Source organism: Vigna angularis, chromosome 1, assembly GCF_016808095.1.
Source record: "Vigna angularis cultivar LongXiaoDou No.4 chromosome 1, ASM1680809v1, whole genome shotgun sequence".
Lineage (NCBI taxonomy): Eukaryota > Viridiplantae > Streptophyta > Magnoliopsida > Fabales > Fabaceae > Vigna > Vigna angularis.
The window spans coordinates 21,103,238-21,116,490 of record NC_068970.1 but is presented as its reverse complement, the minus strand read 5'-3'; the positions used below and the strand labels follow the sequence as shown (position 1 = coordinate 21,116,490).

At 34.8% G+C, this 13,253-nt stretch overlaps 2 protein-coding genes across 2 annotated transcripts; both read right to left on the bottom strand.

Annotated features, from left to right (window-relative positions):
• Positions 1-210: 210 nt before the first annotated feature.
• On the bottom strand, positions 211-5,818 carry LOC108347518 (thioredoxin domain-containing protein PLP3A). The gene is made up of 9 exons (XM_017586851.2): positions 5,589-5,818; positions 5,420-5,512; positions 3,837-3,911; positions 3,685-3,732; positions 3,434-3,576; positions 3,263-3,335; positions 3,087-3,148; positions 866-963; positions 211-799 (listed from the first exon to the last, which is right to left on the bottom strand). The coding sequence occupies exons 2-9, from the start codon at positions 5,501-5,503 to the stop codon at positions 693-695; spliced, it is 690 nt and encodes a 229-aa protein (XP_017442340.1). The 5' UTR covers positions 5,504-5,512; positions 5,589-5,818; the 3' UTR covers positions 211-692.
• Positions 5,819-7,682: 1,864 nt separating this feature from the next.
• LOC108333949 (AAA-ATPase At3g50940) lies at positions 7,683-9,649 on the bottom strand. Its single transcript, XM_017569480.2, has 2 exons — positions 8,534-9,649; positions 7,683-8,350 (listed from the first exon to the last, which is right to left on the bottom strand). Exons 1-2 carry the CDS (start codon positions 9,512-9,514, stop codon positions 7,841-7,843), a joined length of 1,491 nt encoding a protein of 496 aa, XP_017424969.1. The 5' UTR covers positions 9,515-9,649; the 3' UTR covers positions 7,683-7,840.
• Between the last annotated feature and the right edge of the window lie 3,604 nt (positions 9,650-13,253).

The window sequence follows — 13,253 nt, the reverse complement described above, 5'->3', positions numbered from 1 at the left end:
CAATTTAAACAATATCAACAAAAAAAATTTGACTAATGCACATTAATGAATTTAGAAGCAAAATTAACACAATTAAAAACAGAAACCAATTTGACACTTCCACCAAAGTGAGAACCATCAAAATAATTAAGCCTATACTTTTTTCTTTCAAATGCGGCCTAAAGTAGCCTTTTTGTCTTTTATATATGGATATTATTTTGTAATAATATATTTTGATGTACCAATAAATTATTTAATGATATTCATAATGCACTCATTTTTGTTTTTGGTACAACAGTAATAGTAATGAAGTTTCAAGCCCCCCTGTGTGCCAAGACTTTCACAGGATACAGAAAAGAAAATGTCAAGTTTCCCGTAAACAATTCAAGCACGGGCCCATTTCTAGTATCTTTGTACTGCACTCACATGAACAATTAAATCCATTTTAGAAAATCTATATCAATTTCTTCTGTTACAAATGATGTTCAACTTTTTGACACCCTTGGATGGGAGACACGTTATGCGATTCCTAGAGGGGCAAGTTCATACAATAGTGGTCGCGAGGTAGAGTTTCCTCATGATTTCTATGGATGCAAACCACCTCCCAAAGGCAAAAGACCAAAAGTGTAACAAGGATACAAGCCCGAAATCCAAAAGATATGTAGAGGATAAACTGCAGATTCTTCGTTTATGAAGCCACTGGCTGATTAACTTTATTCAGAATCAGAACCAGCAATTGTGGAGGATCTAACTACTCTGCGTGTACTGTCAAGATATTCATCATCTTCATCATCCTCATCTTTTTTCTCGGCAATTATACCTGTCAAATGACAGTTAAGAAACTTTCCAGTCCCTAATAAACGAAAAGGTTAAGTAAAAGCACTACCTTTCTTTATCAGCAGAGCCTCCAGTGTTCTTGTAGTAAAATCATCTTTCCCTCCCAGATCTTGAAATCCTACCAATCTATCTACTGCAACTCCTTGTCTGAAGAAAGAAACACCTAGCCCTTAGCCATTATACTGATATAACAAATCAATATTATCCTCATTTGTAATATATACTCTGTCAAAATTAGGGATGGCAATAGGTCGAGTACGGATAATGTCTATCCGCAACCTGATCCGACAAAAAAAATTCACCTGCTACCCGACCCGTTACCAATACGGATATTCGTTTAAAAAATACTCGCAGATATTTTAAAACCCACAGATATCCGTAGATACCCACAAATATTTAAAAGAAATATATTTTTATAAAATATTATAATAAAACTTAAATAAAATTACAAAAAATATATAAAATATAATATATATTAAATTAAATATAAATTAAAATTTAATTTTAATTATATTTAACCTTATAAAATATAAATTAATGTTAATTTTAATTAAATTTAACTTAATAAAATATAAATTAAATTTTTATTTTTATTTTTTGTGGGTAGCGGATATCTATGAGTACAGATAGTATAATACCCGCACCCGACCCGTTTATAAGTGGGTATTAAAAAACCCGCTACCCGCAACCCGCGGATTTTATTCGTCGCGGATTTTATCCGCGAATATCAGCAGGCATGGATTTTTTTGCCATCTCTAGTCATAATAGTTCCTGTTTTTTTATCAGCAAAGAATATTCATATATACATGAAAGACTAGGGTTGTCTCAACCCTTTTACAAATTTGTTCCTAACAAATATATAACAATTATACTTAACAAAATCACATTTACTTTTACTACCTTTGTTACAAAACACCAGCTACAGATATTGCAATGTATCCCTGTTTTCCCAGCTATAATTGCCTCTATTTTATGAATGAGTTATGCATTGCATGGCAGCACAATGCAACCCTTAACGCTGCAGTACTTGTAGAGAGCATTTCAATCTAAAATAATTGCTTCATGCGGTATAACAAAATCTAGGGTTACTGCAACAATGATTCCTAGAGTATATGGAAACTCAATTACTACGAATAAAACAATCCGGGAGTATGGTGAATGGACTACCAATGACTGGGAATGGAAAATGGAATGGAGAAGAGATTGGTTCAAGTGGGAATTGCCTCAATTTAAGGAGTTTAGACAATTGTTAAATCAAACACAAATATAGAGAGAATGAGAATACCTTTGGGTATGGAAGGATGAGGAACAAAAATTAACATCATACTTAAAACTGAAAACTCCATTTCTCGGGAAAATTCTGATATGTTTAACTTATTTTGGAGTATAAAGGAGCTCCAACACCACAACATTTCACTTGGAGGGCAATGCTGAAGGAAATAGCAACAAAGGAAAATTTGAGGAGGAGAGGATCACAATTATCGCAAACATCATGTCCTTTATGTGGATTGATGGAGGAAAACACAACCCAGTTATTCTTAACATATAATATTGTAAACAGAGTGTGAAATTTGTGTAATAAATGGGCGGGTATATGTTCAATGCAGTATAATCAGTTAGATATGCATTTCCAACAATTCTATTTATTGGCTTTGGGCAACAAAGGAAATAAATTATGGAAGTGCTTATGAATTTCTATCATTTGGAACATATGGAATCATACGAACAGGATTGTATTTAGACAAGGAAAAGTGGATCTAGAGATAATTTTTACTTTGGCACAATTAAAAGCTTGAACATGGATGAAATACAAAGACTAAAATGTTTTTTTTTCTCTTATAATGATTGGAATCTATACCCTATTGAATGCATCAAATTTGTAACCCAGTATCCTCTACTCAGAATCTAATGTGGAGGAAGTCAATGTTCTAAAATCCAACTTTCTTGTCTAGAAGTCTTTATTGCTTTTTGCAGATCTTTACAGAGGTAGATTCACTTAGGGGTTAGAGCTTTGGGTGTACAACACGTTCGAATAGTTCCTTGACAACAGAATTTTATTTCATCTGGGATTACTTTGCCACATTACACCTATTAGCTTCTGTGTTGATCTTTTTTAAAGGGGAAGGGGGTGATATTGAAGATAAAGATTGTTTTAGGATTTTAAACTCCATTCTCATCTTTCTTTTAGACCTAACGGAAACAATAACACACTCATTAATAGTGAATCACTCAATTGACCAAGATCCAAAAGCCACAGATTTAGGCCTCACCTGAACAGTATGACACAAGGCAAAGTCTTGACAGCCAGTTTTGTAACAAAGAAAGGCGCATTCTGCATTTCATTTTCAATAGTGAACTCCATTCAATTTCTTTACCAAGTCAAACAGTTGGATTAATAAAACATGTCAAAGGATACAGTTACATCCATAGAATGGTTCGTGCTGACCTCTGCATCAAGCTTGATGAATTTTGTATCAATATGCTTTGGCGCAAGGGACTTTAAATGCTTATCAATTATCCTGGAAATATAACAGACACATGTATCCTTGTGTGTCAGAAATTGAGACCGAAAGATGTAGAGCCACAAGGAATAATAATATTTAAGTCAATAACATACTTGCATCTATAGAACTCCTTATGGTAGAAGTGACAAATCACCTTTTCACTTCCAGTGACTTCGCCTAAGAAATCACCCTCTGTTACTTCCCTGTATTCTCCATGACCTTTCTTCTTCCATTCCTCTCGCTTCTCTACTTCTTTCTATTGAAGACAAATTAAGTTGTGAATAGCAAAGAAATTTGTAAACAGAACAAGTAAAAACAAAAATTTGAACATCATTTGCATCTCGGTACTTAAGTAGATTGCCACCTTAAGAGCTGCAATCCTTTCTGCATGCAACTTTTCCAACTCAGGATCCTGAAATCCGCATAGGGTAGACCCGTTACTGAACGTATATGATGAGATTGAAAGGTTTTCAAAGCACACATATAGAACGAAGTTGAAAGGTTTGCAAAACATACATCCATCAACTCATCAAGGTCAACCTCCTCATTTACTGAACTTGATGCCCCGGCCTTCTGTTGAGCAAGCAATTCCTGCAGTGATCATAGCATGTGTAACGTTACATCAGTATGTAGCTGCTGACATAAGATTTATACACAACAACAATCATCAGAAGAAATTTTGCAAAAATGTTAACATATATGAGTAACAGTTTTGCTCTTTACAAATAAACTTTTTATAAGCACTTACAGGAAAAGAAAACAAGTGGATAAAATGAATTGAGCTTTTCACATAAGCTAAACTTAACTTTTATAAAAGTTCTTTACGTTTAGCTTGAACCTCTCCAAAAGCTAAGGTTCATAAGTTGACAGAAGCTTATGGAAAAGCTCAACACATTTTATAATCTTACTTTATTCTCTTATAAGATTTTATGGATAAGACTATCCAAAAGCACGACTTCAATTATATACAACAAAATACTTTCAAGAAATTAGTGCGAAAAGTATCCATGCATTTGGGGAGTCCACCCTCAAAAGCTAGCTGAAGAGGGAAGAACCAAAAACTAAATAGCCCACCAAGCATCCCAAGCTACTTGATGTGGGATTTCACCAAACCATAATACAAAGTTCCCATCATAAATTGATAAGTATCCAAATTATTAGGATGGGAGAACCAAGCACCTAAATACTTCAACAAGCATTTCATACTAATAGATGTGAGACTTATCATAAATAGATAAATATCCATGCACTAAGGGAACCTATCCTCAAAAGCTAGTTAGTTTATAAAATGGGAAAGCCAAACATTTAAATATTTGATGTGAGACTTAAACTCTCCTTAAAACACATGTTCCGATCATAGCACCGCCCCTAAAAGCCAACATCTTGGCAGCTTTTCACTTTTAAGACACTACAGTTGGTGACACTTCACTCAGCTCCTTGTTAACCGGAACCTTCCGTAGGTAACCCTTTGCAAGACACTAACAAGAAGCTCTAATACCAATTCATAAGTATCCAAGCATTTGGTAAACCCACCTCAAAAAGCTAACCATTAAGAAAGAATAACCAAAATACTTACTACACCGAATGTCCTATATTATTCCTCATGTGAGACTTAGTCACCTCAAAATACTCAAGTTCCTAACGTAGACTTCAAAAACTGTCCCAAAAAGCAGAGTATTAAACTATTTACCATTGCAAGTTTCTTAAACACAGCATTATTCCAAATTACCAGCATTAGTAGTTCAATTTTATTTGCGACTGAAGAAAACACTTGAAAATGACTGGCCATGTTCAAGAAGTGAAAAAAAAATTATAATATCATAACATTCTCCATTTAAAATATACAAAACATGATGCAATGTAGGATATTAGTTCCATTAATCTTTGTAAGCATATGACCATCAAATGATGAAAATGAGCATCAAAAAAGGAAGAATGAATTGCGTTATAACCTAGGTTGTCACGAACAACCACATGAATTGTGTGGCATGCATAAAATTAGCTTCTCCGATATTACGCACATATCACAGAGAAGTTATGTTTCCTTTTATGCGAATCGTGAAGGTAATAACATTGTGAAGTGAAAATTATTGAATTACCTTCTGATAATCACGGGCAGCTGCTGCCATTACGTTTCCAAAAGCCAAATTGGACAGAGTGGACTTCACCGCGTTCGGATCCATCTTTGCTATCTACAAAAATGAAAATCAGAAATTAAAGGTAATAATAATAATAATTATTGAGACGCAAATTAGAGTTTGTTCGCACATTTTAGATTTGTGGGAAGACGCAAGGATCTTTTCAATGAGTGGTAGAAAAAGTTGAGAACCGAGAAACTCGTTCAAAAAATGAAGGAATCGGAAATTGAAGGTTTTCTGCGATGTGTTTGTTTTGTTCCTTTCGTTGATGGAAGCTGTACCGGCTACCTGCGTAATCCACCAAGGACGAAGACGGGGAGCGGACGTGGGCTAGGCTAGGTTCAGCCCGGCCCAAAACTTCAAATCCCTGTTGAAAAGATGCTGAAAAATGTTACAATTAAAAAGTTACATAATTTCTTTCTTGGTTAAATTAATTAGAAATTATAGAGGGTGGTCTAACATTCTACTTAGTTATTATCGTTTCATATTTTTTTTATCTTTAATCAATAAATATTACTACTATAGTTATTTAACTCAAACTGGGGATATTTGATATGTGTAAAAAAAAAGTAAGATTTCGAATTGTCTACTTGGAATACGAAAATATAAATTATTTATACAATCATGATTAGGAAACACAAGTTGGTGCTCTTATGTTATTCAATATCAGTGACCAAAAACATGCAAATTTAATTATTAAAGTAAGAACCTAGATAAAGAAAAAATGTCATACAAAAAGTTCTTTATATTTTAATAATGTACAATTCAGTTGCGTCTTTTTTATAGAATATATATAAAAGCCAATTCATAAGTATAAAAGAAAAAGATTAAAACATGAAAAAGGTTGTATATTTTGAAATACTCGAATACATCGTTAGTGGGTACAATTTATTATGAGTAGAAAGAAATTACCATTATCTTATAAAAAGAAGTAAAATTGAAAGTAAGTTTAGACCAGTATCAAGCATGAGTAAATAAAGGTATCTCGTTATTTGAAATAGGACATATTTGAGTATTTTTTCCAATAAATATTTATGGGAAAAGAGTTTGTAATTAATTTGTATAAAAATCAATTTATTTCAATTGTATTTTTTATAAGTGATAATTGGCATCTATATTCATAACTTTTTAAGATTATATTAGATGTAATTATATAACATTTTTATTATTTTTAACTTTAATTGTGCTGGTTTAAATTTAGTTTTGAATAAATTACTCTTTAAATTTAAATATGGTTTATATTTTCTTTCGTATATTATCTTTATTATATTTTTTATTAGTTTTGAAGACATTGAACGTAAGAAGCTCAAATTTCTCATGAATATAAAAAAGTTAAAAAAAAATTGTTTGTACTTAGACTCTATATGACTTTCTTTGTAACTAAGGTTGGACTTAAAAAGATAAAGAATAAGTTTTTATAAGGGTTTAAGTTGCTTTTCTTATACAACTTAAGCACTTCCATTCAAAACTCATTAGAAGACTCAACTTCTCTCTATGATTTTTTTTTTTAATTTTATGTTAATAAACTTCGAAATTTGGAAAAACTTTTCTTTTAAAATTCCTCATTTACTTTTATTGCTATTTAATGTAATTATACGGAAAAATATTAGTTACGAATTAAAAAAAAAAAGTTAGCCAATAAGTTTTGTGCTTACAAAGATAAAGAGGATTGATAATCACTAAAACTTTTATTATTATACATTGATAATTGATAATAGAATTAAGAAACCTAAATTCTTTAATAAGCATTAAACTTAAAATTGTTTAAAATAATAATATGGTATGATTAAGTGTAAACTAAGTTAATTTAATAATTGTCTTAATTTTATTTATATTTTTTCCTACAGTGCAGACTAATGGTTTGATTTTTTTTATTATTTTCACTTTTCAGTCTTGTTGTTCAAAAAATATATTAATTCTTTTGGTTAAAACATCTTTAGTGAAAAATCTAGAATAAAGATGGAATTATCACAATTATCACTCAGTAATAAAGTGCATTGAGTTTTTTCATAGGAATTATCTACACTTCACACAGTTGGAGAATCATTTTTGCAGATGAAAATGTTCTTGAACTTCATCATTCTTAAATTTAATTAAAAACATTGTTATAAGTTATCTTTCTCAATCATTTCTCTACAAAGCTGAAGTTGTTTATATTTCTAAGCACCAAGCAATATGGTGAAAGTGGGAGGTTCTTTCATCCCTGCTCAACTGCCATTGTTACTAAAGCTATGCTACATTTCCTCTAAATCACATAGTCTGTCACATTGGCAACAAGAACATCAAAAATCGCATAAAGTCAAAATTAACAAAACATCATCACCTACATTATATGGTAGACACAACATTATTAGACCGTTCAAAAAAACAAAAGTTCTAAGTTTATTGCAAAGTACGTGCTCTTCTCCCTCTCTTAGTACCCGTACTATTTTTTCTCTTGCTGATACAAACTGATCTTTTCTGCGTGGAACCAACTTTGGACCTTTTAGATTGGTTAAGTTCTGTTTTATCTGAACCATCATTCTCAGACACATCACCTTCCATCTTCTTTCGCTTAAGCACCTTCAGGAATCCTTCTAGTGCAACCTCAGCATCTTCGCTCTTCATCAATTCCTCTGCAACTTGTGCTGGGGTTATGTGCGTGCCCTCTATCAGGCCTTCAATCTCCCCAAACAGGTGATGATCCCAAGAAACGTCCAAGTAGTTTGAGGCCAAAACCTTGAAGCCGTGGTAGGAGCAATAAGACATGTGAATGTGCATGTCCATTCTTCCAGGCCTCAACAGTGCCGGGTCAAGCCTCTCCTTGTGGTTGGTGGTCAGTATGATGATTCTCTCGTCTCCACAACTCGACCATAACCCATCTATGAAGTTCAGTAATCCGCACAAACTCAACTGCATCCATCACATCGTTTCAGAAATTATTGCATTCATTAAAATCTACCAAATAGTGTTAAGATTATGGATATAAACAGTGAAAGAATGAGGCTCTTCACTATTCGCACAAGACATTATAGCCATTCAATATGTAGTTATTGAGTGAAATAATTGAGAAAAATACTTGAGAAGATGACCGACCTGCACATTAGGTTGCTTGCGTCCTTCTCCATGTCTTCGACCCGGCAGATCAACACTACAATCAATGTCTTCAATCACCAGAATAGACCTATTTGCAGTTGCCAGCAACAACTTTCTGAGGTCAGAATCGGTGACTAAGTTGTCAAGTTGGAGATCATAGATATCGAACTTCAAGTAATTCGCCATGGCTGCGATCAAGCTCGATTTGCCGGTTCCCGGGGGGCCATACAACAGGTACCCTCGTTTCCACGCCCTCCCAGCCTTCCTATAAAACTCCCTCCTCCTCAAAAACCTATTCAAATCCTCCATTATGTGGTTCTTCATCTCTGCCTCCATAGCCACGGTCTCAAACGTTGAAGGGTGGTCCAAGTTAATGGAATCCCACATGAACCCTCCATGACTATAGAAAGTGTTGAGAGTGTGCATCTTCAACACCCTCTCCTCGTCCTTCATCTCCTTTTCTTTCTCAAGAACGAAAGGCAAGTAAGTTTCCACCACCATCTCCTTGTGCTTCTTCTCAAAGGTTAGCTCAAAGTACTTATTTTCTGTTCTGGTGGAGCTGTTTCTGGAGTGGTCATAGGAACCATTGCCCGTCTCGAACTCTGAGCAGATTAGATTCCAGTTGAGTTTAACCCCATGAAACAAATCAACCAGCTCTTCACCCTTTTCAAGTCTTATGGAGAGCTTTTTCTCCTTTGGAGTCTTGCTGACGCTTAGTCTCTCGTTTTGGGGGGTGATTTTTGTGGACAAGTAAACCTCCGCAGCATCGTAGAGATGGTTGCGCGCTATGCCGCCGGAGTACTCTTGGATAATGAGAGTGAGACTGTCGGAGCGAGGCTTGAAGAAGTAGCGGAAGGTGTTGATAAGGTATCCACGAATTGGTTGAGGAATGAGGTCGTTGGTTATTGAACGCAGAAGCATGATGGAAGCTGTCATGGAAGCGTAAGCAGAGAAGATTGAAGAGGGTGAAGCCATGGCCATGTCTCTAGAGGGAAATTTGGTGGTATTATGAGAGTGGTTGATTCTGCACAGAGACCACTGGGAAATTGAAACTAAATAAAAATTGCCGGTAAAAAGTTTGTGGAAAAATCTGTGTTATCTGTACCAAGTCATAAGGTTCATGAATGTATCTACAAACCATGTAGAACTCTGCGAATATGCTTAAGCTTACTTTATTTCTTTTTGTCAGTTATTTATTTTTTTACCATTTTATTTATCGTTTTCTGTCAAATAATTGAATTAAACTGATTTTTAAGTTAAAGTAAAATGGTACTCTTTGAGTCAAAATAATAATATTATATAATTAATAAGAATAATCCCACGGCACAAAAATCCACCATCCTAGGAAGGCATGTTGCGGAGCACACATGTTCCAGTCGAAAAAGACAAAGGAAATGAAATAGTGATTTGATTTAATATAACAAAGAAGAAAATGTATTTGTACACGAGAAAATAAGTTTTGGGATTTTATTTTCGTGCTATTCAGCGTAATAGAAATATTACAGAGATATTAAATAACATGATTTAATAATATTTATTAAGCTTTTTTATCGTGGAATAATTTCCACGTTTATTAAAATAATATTCACACATCATAATTAATTTTTCACAGTTTTATTATTATTTTATTATATTATTATTAAATATATAAAATATCATTTCAATATAAATATAAATTTATTATTTATGTTGATTGTATAAATATAATCAGTATTTTTAAAGTATTTATTTTATAATTATTCATATTTATTCGGTTTTTTAAAAATTTAAATTTTCTTATTAATTTGAACTGTGAGATAATCTTTTAAATTTATCGCAAATTTACGTTCATTGTTCCGATATGATTCCAGTAAGATGTTTTTACTGCGAAAAAAAAAGAGAGATTTATCTATTATGGACGAGGATGGAAAAGTTGAAACATATATTTGTGAATTGAGGGGCAGCTTTATATCTAGTCTCTTTATAAAAGAAAGTAAAAGAGGATGGTACAAAAGCATCCTCTTTTATTATTGGTTTTGAAATATGTACCAGCCGACCAAATTCTACGACAAAAGCATCATTAAAGTTTTCGCAAAAGTTATATATAAAGAAAATAATAAATTAATGTCCAATTTTCTTTTACAATATTTTCATTTTTTATTAAATTTAAAATATGTTAAAGTACTAACAAATAAATAATAAATTAATAAAAAATAACACATATATTCTCCTAAAATATTGTTAAAAAACTTTATGTTAAAATATTTAAAAAATAAAAATCTGACACCGTTTTTGTCGTCACAACTTGTTTATAACAGTAAAGTCTTGTTCACTTGAAGGAATTTGGGAGAGAGTAATTGAAAGGATTTGAGAGGATTTGAAGATAATTTTTTTTGTTGTTTATTTAAATGAATTTGAAGGTAAATTAGAGTGTATTTGAAAGTACGTGACAGATTAAAAAAATTTACTTCGAAATCCACTCTCATTTACCTCCAAATTCACTCAAATAAACAATAAAAAACTTTATCTTTAAATCCTCTCAAATCTCCTTAATTACTTTTCCCCAAATCCATTCAAGTGAAAAAAGTGATCTTAATCTATATTTCTAAAACAATAAAGAAAAATATATCAAACAAATAATGTAAAAATGGGAGTGTTTCGGTAAGAGGTATGGGGACCAAAATACCAACCTAACAATTCTGGATTCCTGCTTCTGATCAGACCATTTCCATGTTATCTTGCCTTCGACGGTGTTGATCCTCCGAGGAAAGCGGGCTGGGCACCTGAAAAAGGCACTCCGACGCTCAAGTTAGAACAGAACCCTATCTGTCTATGTATTTCTTAGTTCAAAAGTGAATGGAATCCTCTCAACTCCCTACCTCCCTCTCTTTTTACCCATTACCTGGATCTATTGGAAGTGGGCAGTAAGTGAGTGGTGGGTCCCTCCACTTCTAGTGCTTGCCGTTACTTCTTACCTGGATCTAATGGAAGTGGGCAGCAAACGTGAGTGGTAGGTCCCTCCACCTCTAGTGTTTTAGCCATTATTAGGGCCTTTATCATTGTATGGATCAGTTTATTTCCCTGATTCGCGGTGACAGTGTCTTTTTGTTCGTATCTGCAAAACCGCTTGACTTTTGTGTGAGAATTTCGTGTCGCGACATCAGACCATAAATGGTCTATCGCCAAGTGATCGACATCTAATCGTGAACAATGGCTCCTCAATGGTCAACATTAAACGGTCGATCGTGTAGTGATCGTCGATCATCAGGTGATCGACATATATATACTAATATCTGTGGAAGTCGACAGTTGCCAAGTGCTCGACGTTAAATCGTAAACGACCGACCATCAATGGTCGACATATCAGTGCTCGACATCAGTTCAGACTTGTGTGGTGAACAGTGATCGACATTAAATGGTTGATCTTCAAGTGGTCGACATCAGTTCAGTTATGTGTTGACGATCAGTGGTCGACATTTTAATGGTCGACACTTAACGGTTGGTCGTCGAGTGGTTGACGTCAGTTCAGATGTGAGTTGGTGAATAGTGGATATCTTACGGTACATGCCCCCCGAGTCCTAGTAAATAAGCGTAAGAGTCGCTTACGTGTTTTACTAAAGGACGTTGAGTGAAGTGTTATGGGGTATGATACGCACCGTTTAGATTTTTAGGGTTTTCCCGCTTTCTTCGGGTAGCGAAAAGACGCGGAAGGGCAGCCGTTGGATTAAAAGGAATCGAACGGCGCTGACGCTTGACCTTCCAGCTTCTTCAACACGCTTCTGAAGGGGAACTAATCACTTTTGTGGGAAAATAGAAATTTGCTTTGTTTGCTGTGAGCGAGAAGATCCTTCGAAAAACCTCCATTGCGCTGTTTCAGGAATCTACCAGGTAACCATTTACTTCGTCTTAGTGTGTTTAGTTCTGATAATGGAAGGGAGTGGGCACAACGCTGGTGTTCGTATGCCGAAGCAATCCTCCGTGGCGGAACGCCCTGAAATTACCACCGTTCCTTGCGGTGAGGCTGCCTTTGTTTATGGGAATGTTGTGGGTGAGGGTCCAGGGGTTCGTTTGATGTCTCCCATTAGTGGGGACGAGTATCATTGGGCCGCTAGTGAAGTGAGGGGGCTCATGAGTCAATTTAGGAGTAGGGCAGTTTTAGAAAACTGGATAGAGAATAGCTGTATTCTGAGAACCTTAGGATACCAAACGTGCGTAAAGTTGATTGCCTGCCGGGAAGATGAGAGGGTTTGCCACGGTAGAGAGAACTCTCCAGACGAGTTTTTTTTATTGTTATGCCTCGCCATTTTACGACCTGTACATGAGATTGTCGTTCACAGTCTTCCAAATGGAGGTGTTGCGGACCTTGAACGTGGCACCTAGTCAACTGCATCCCAATAGTTGGGGGTATATGCAGGCATTTGCCGTGTTATGCCGAGCGGTAGGTATTAGGCCAACTGTAGGGTTATTTCTGCATTTTTTTAGGTGTCGACCCGTAGAGAAGAAGGGGTGGGTGTCATTGATATCTGAACCCGGTAATGCGCTTTTAGAGCTGTATCTGCAATCGTATAGGGGTTTCAAAGATAAGTTTTTTAAGGTGTCGATCACCCCTGCCGGGCAGAGGCATTTTTTCTGTGGTGATGGGAATCCCCAATTCCCATTGTATTGGACGCAGGACCCGCTGAGGTTCACCTCTTGGCCTGAAGATAAAATGACAATTGAAGAGTTAGAGGCTCTGAGTGTC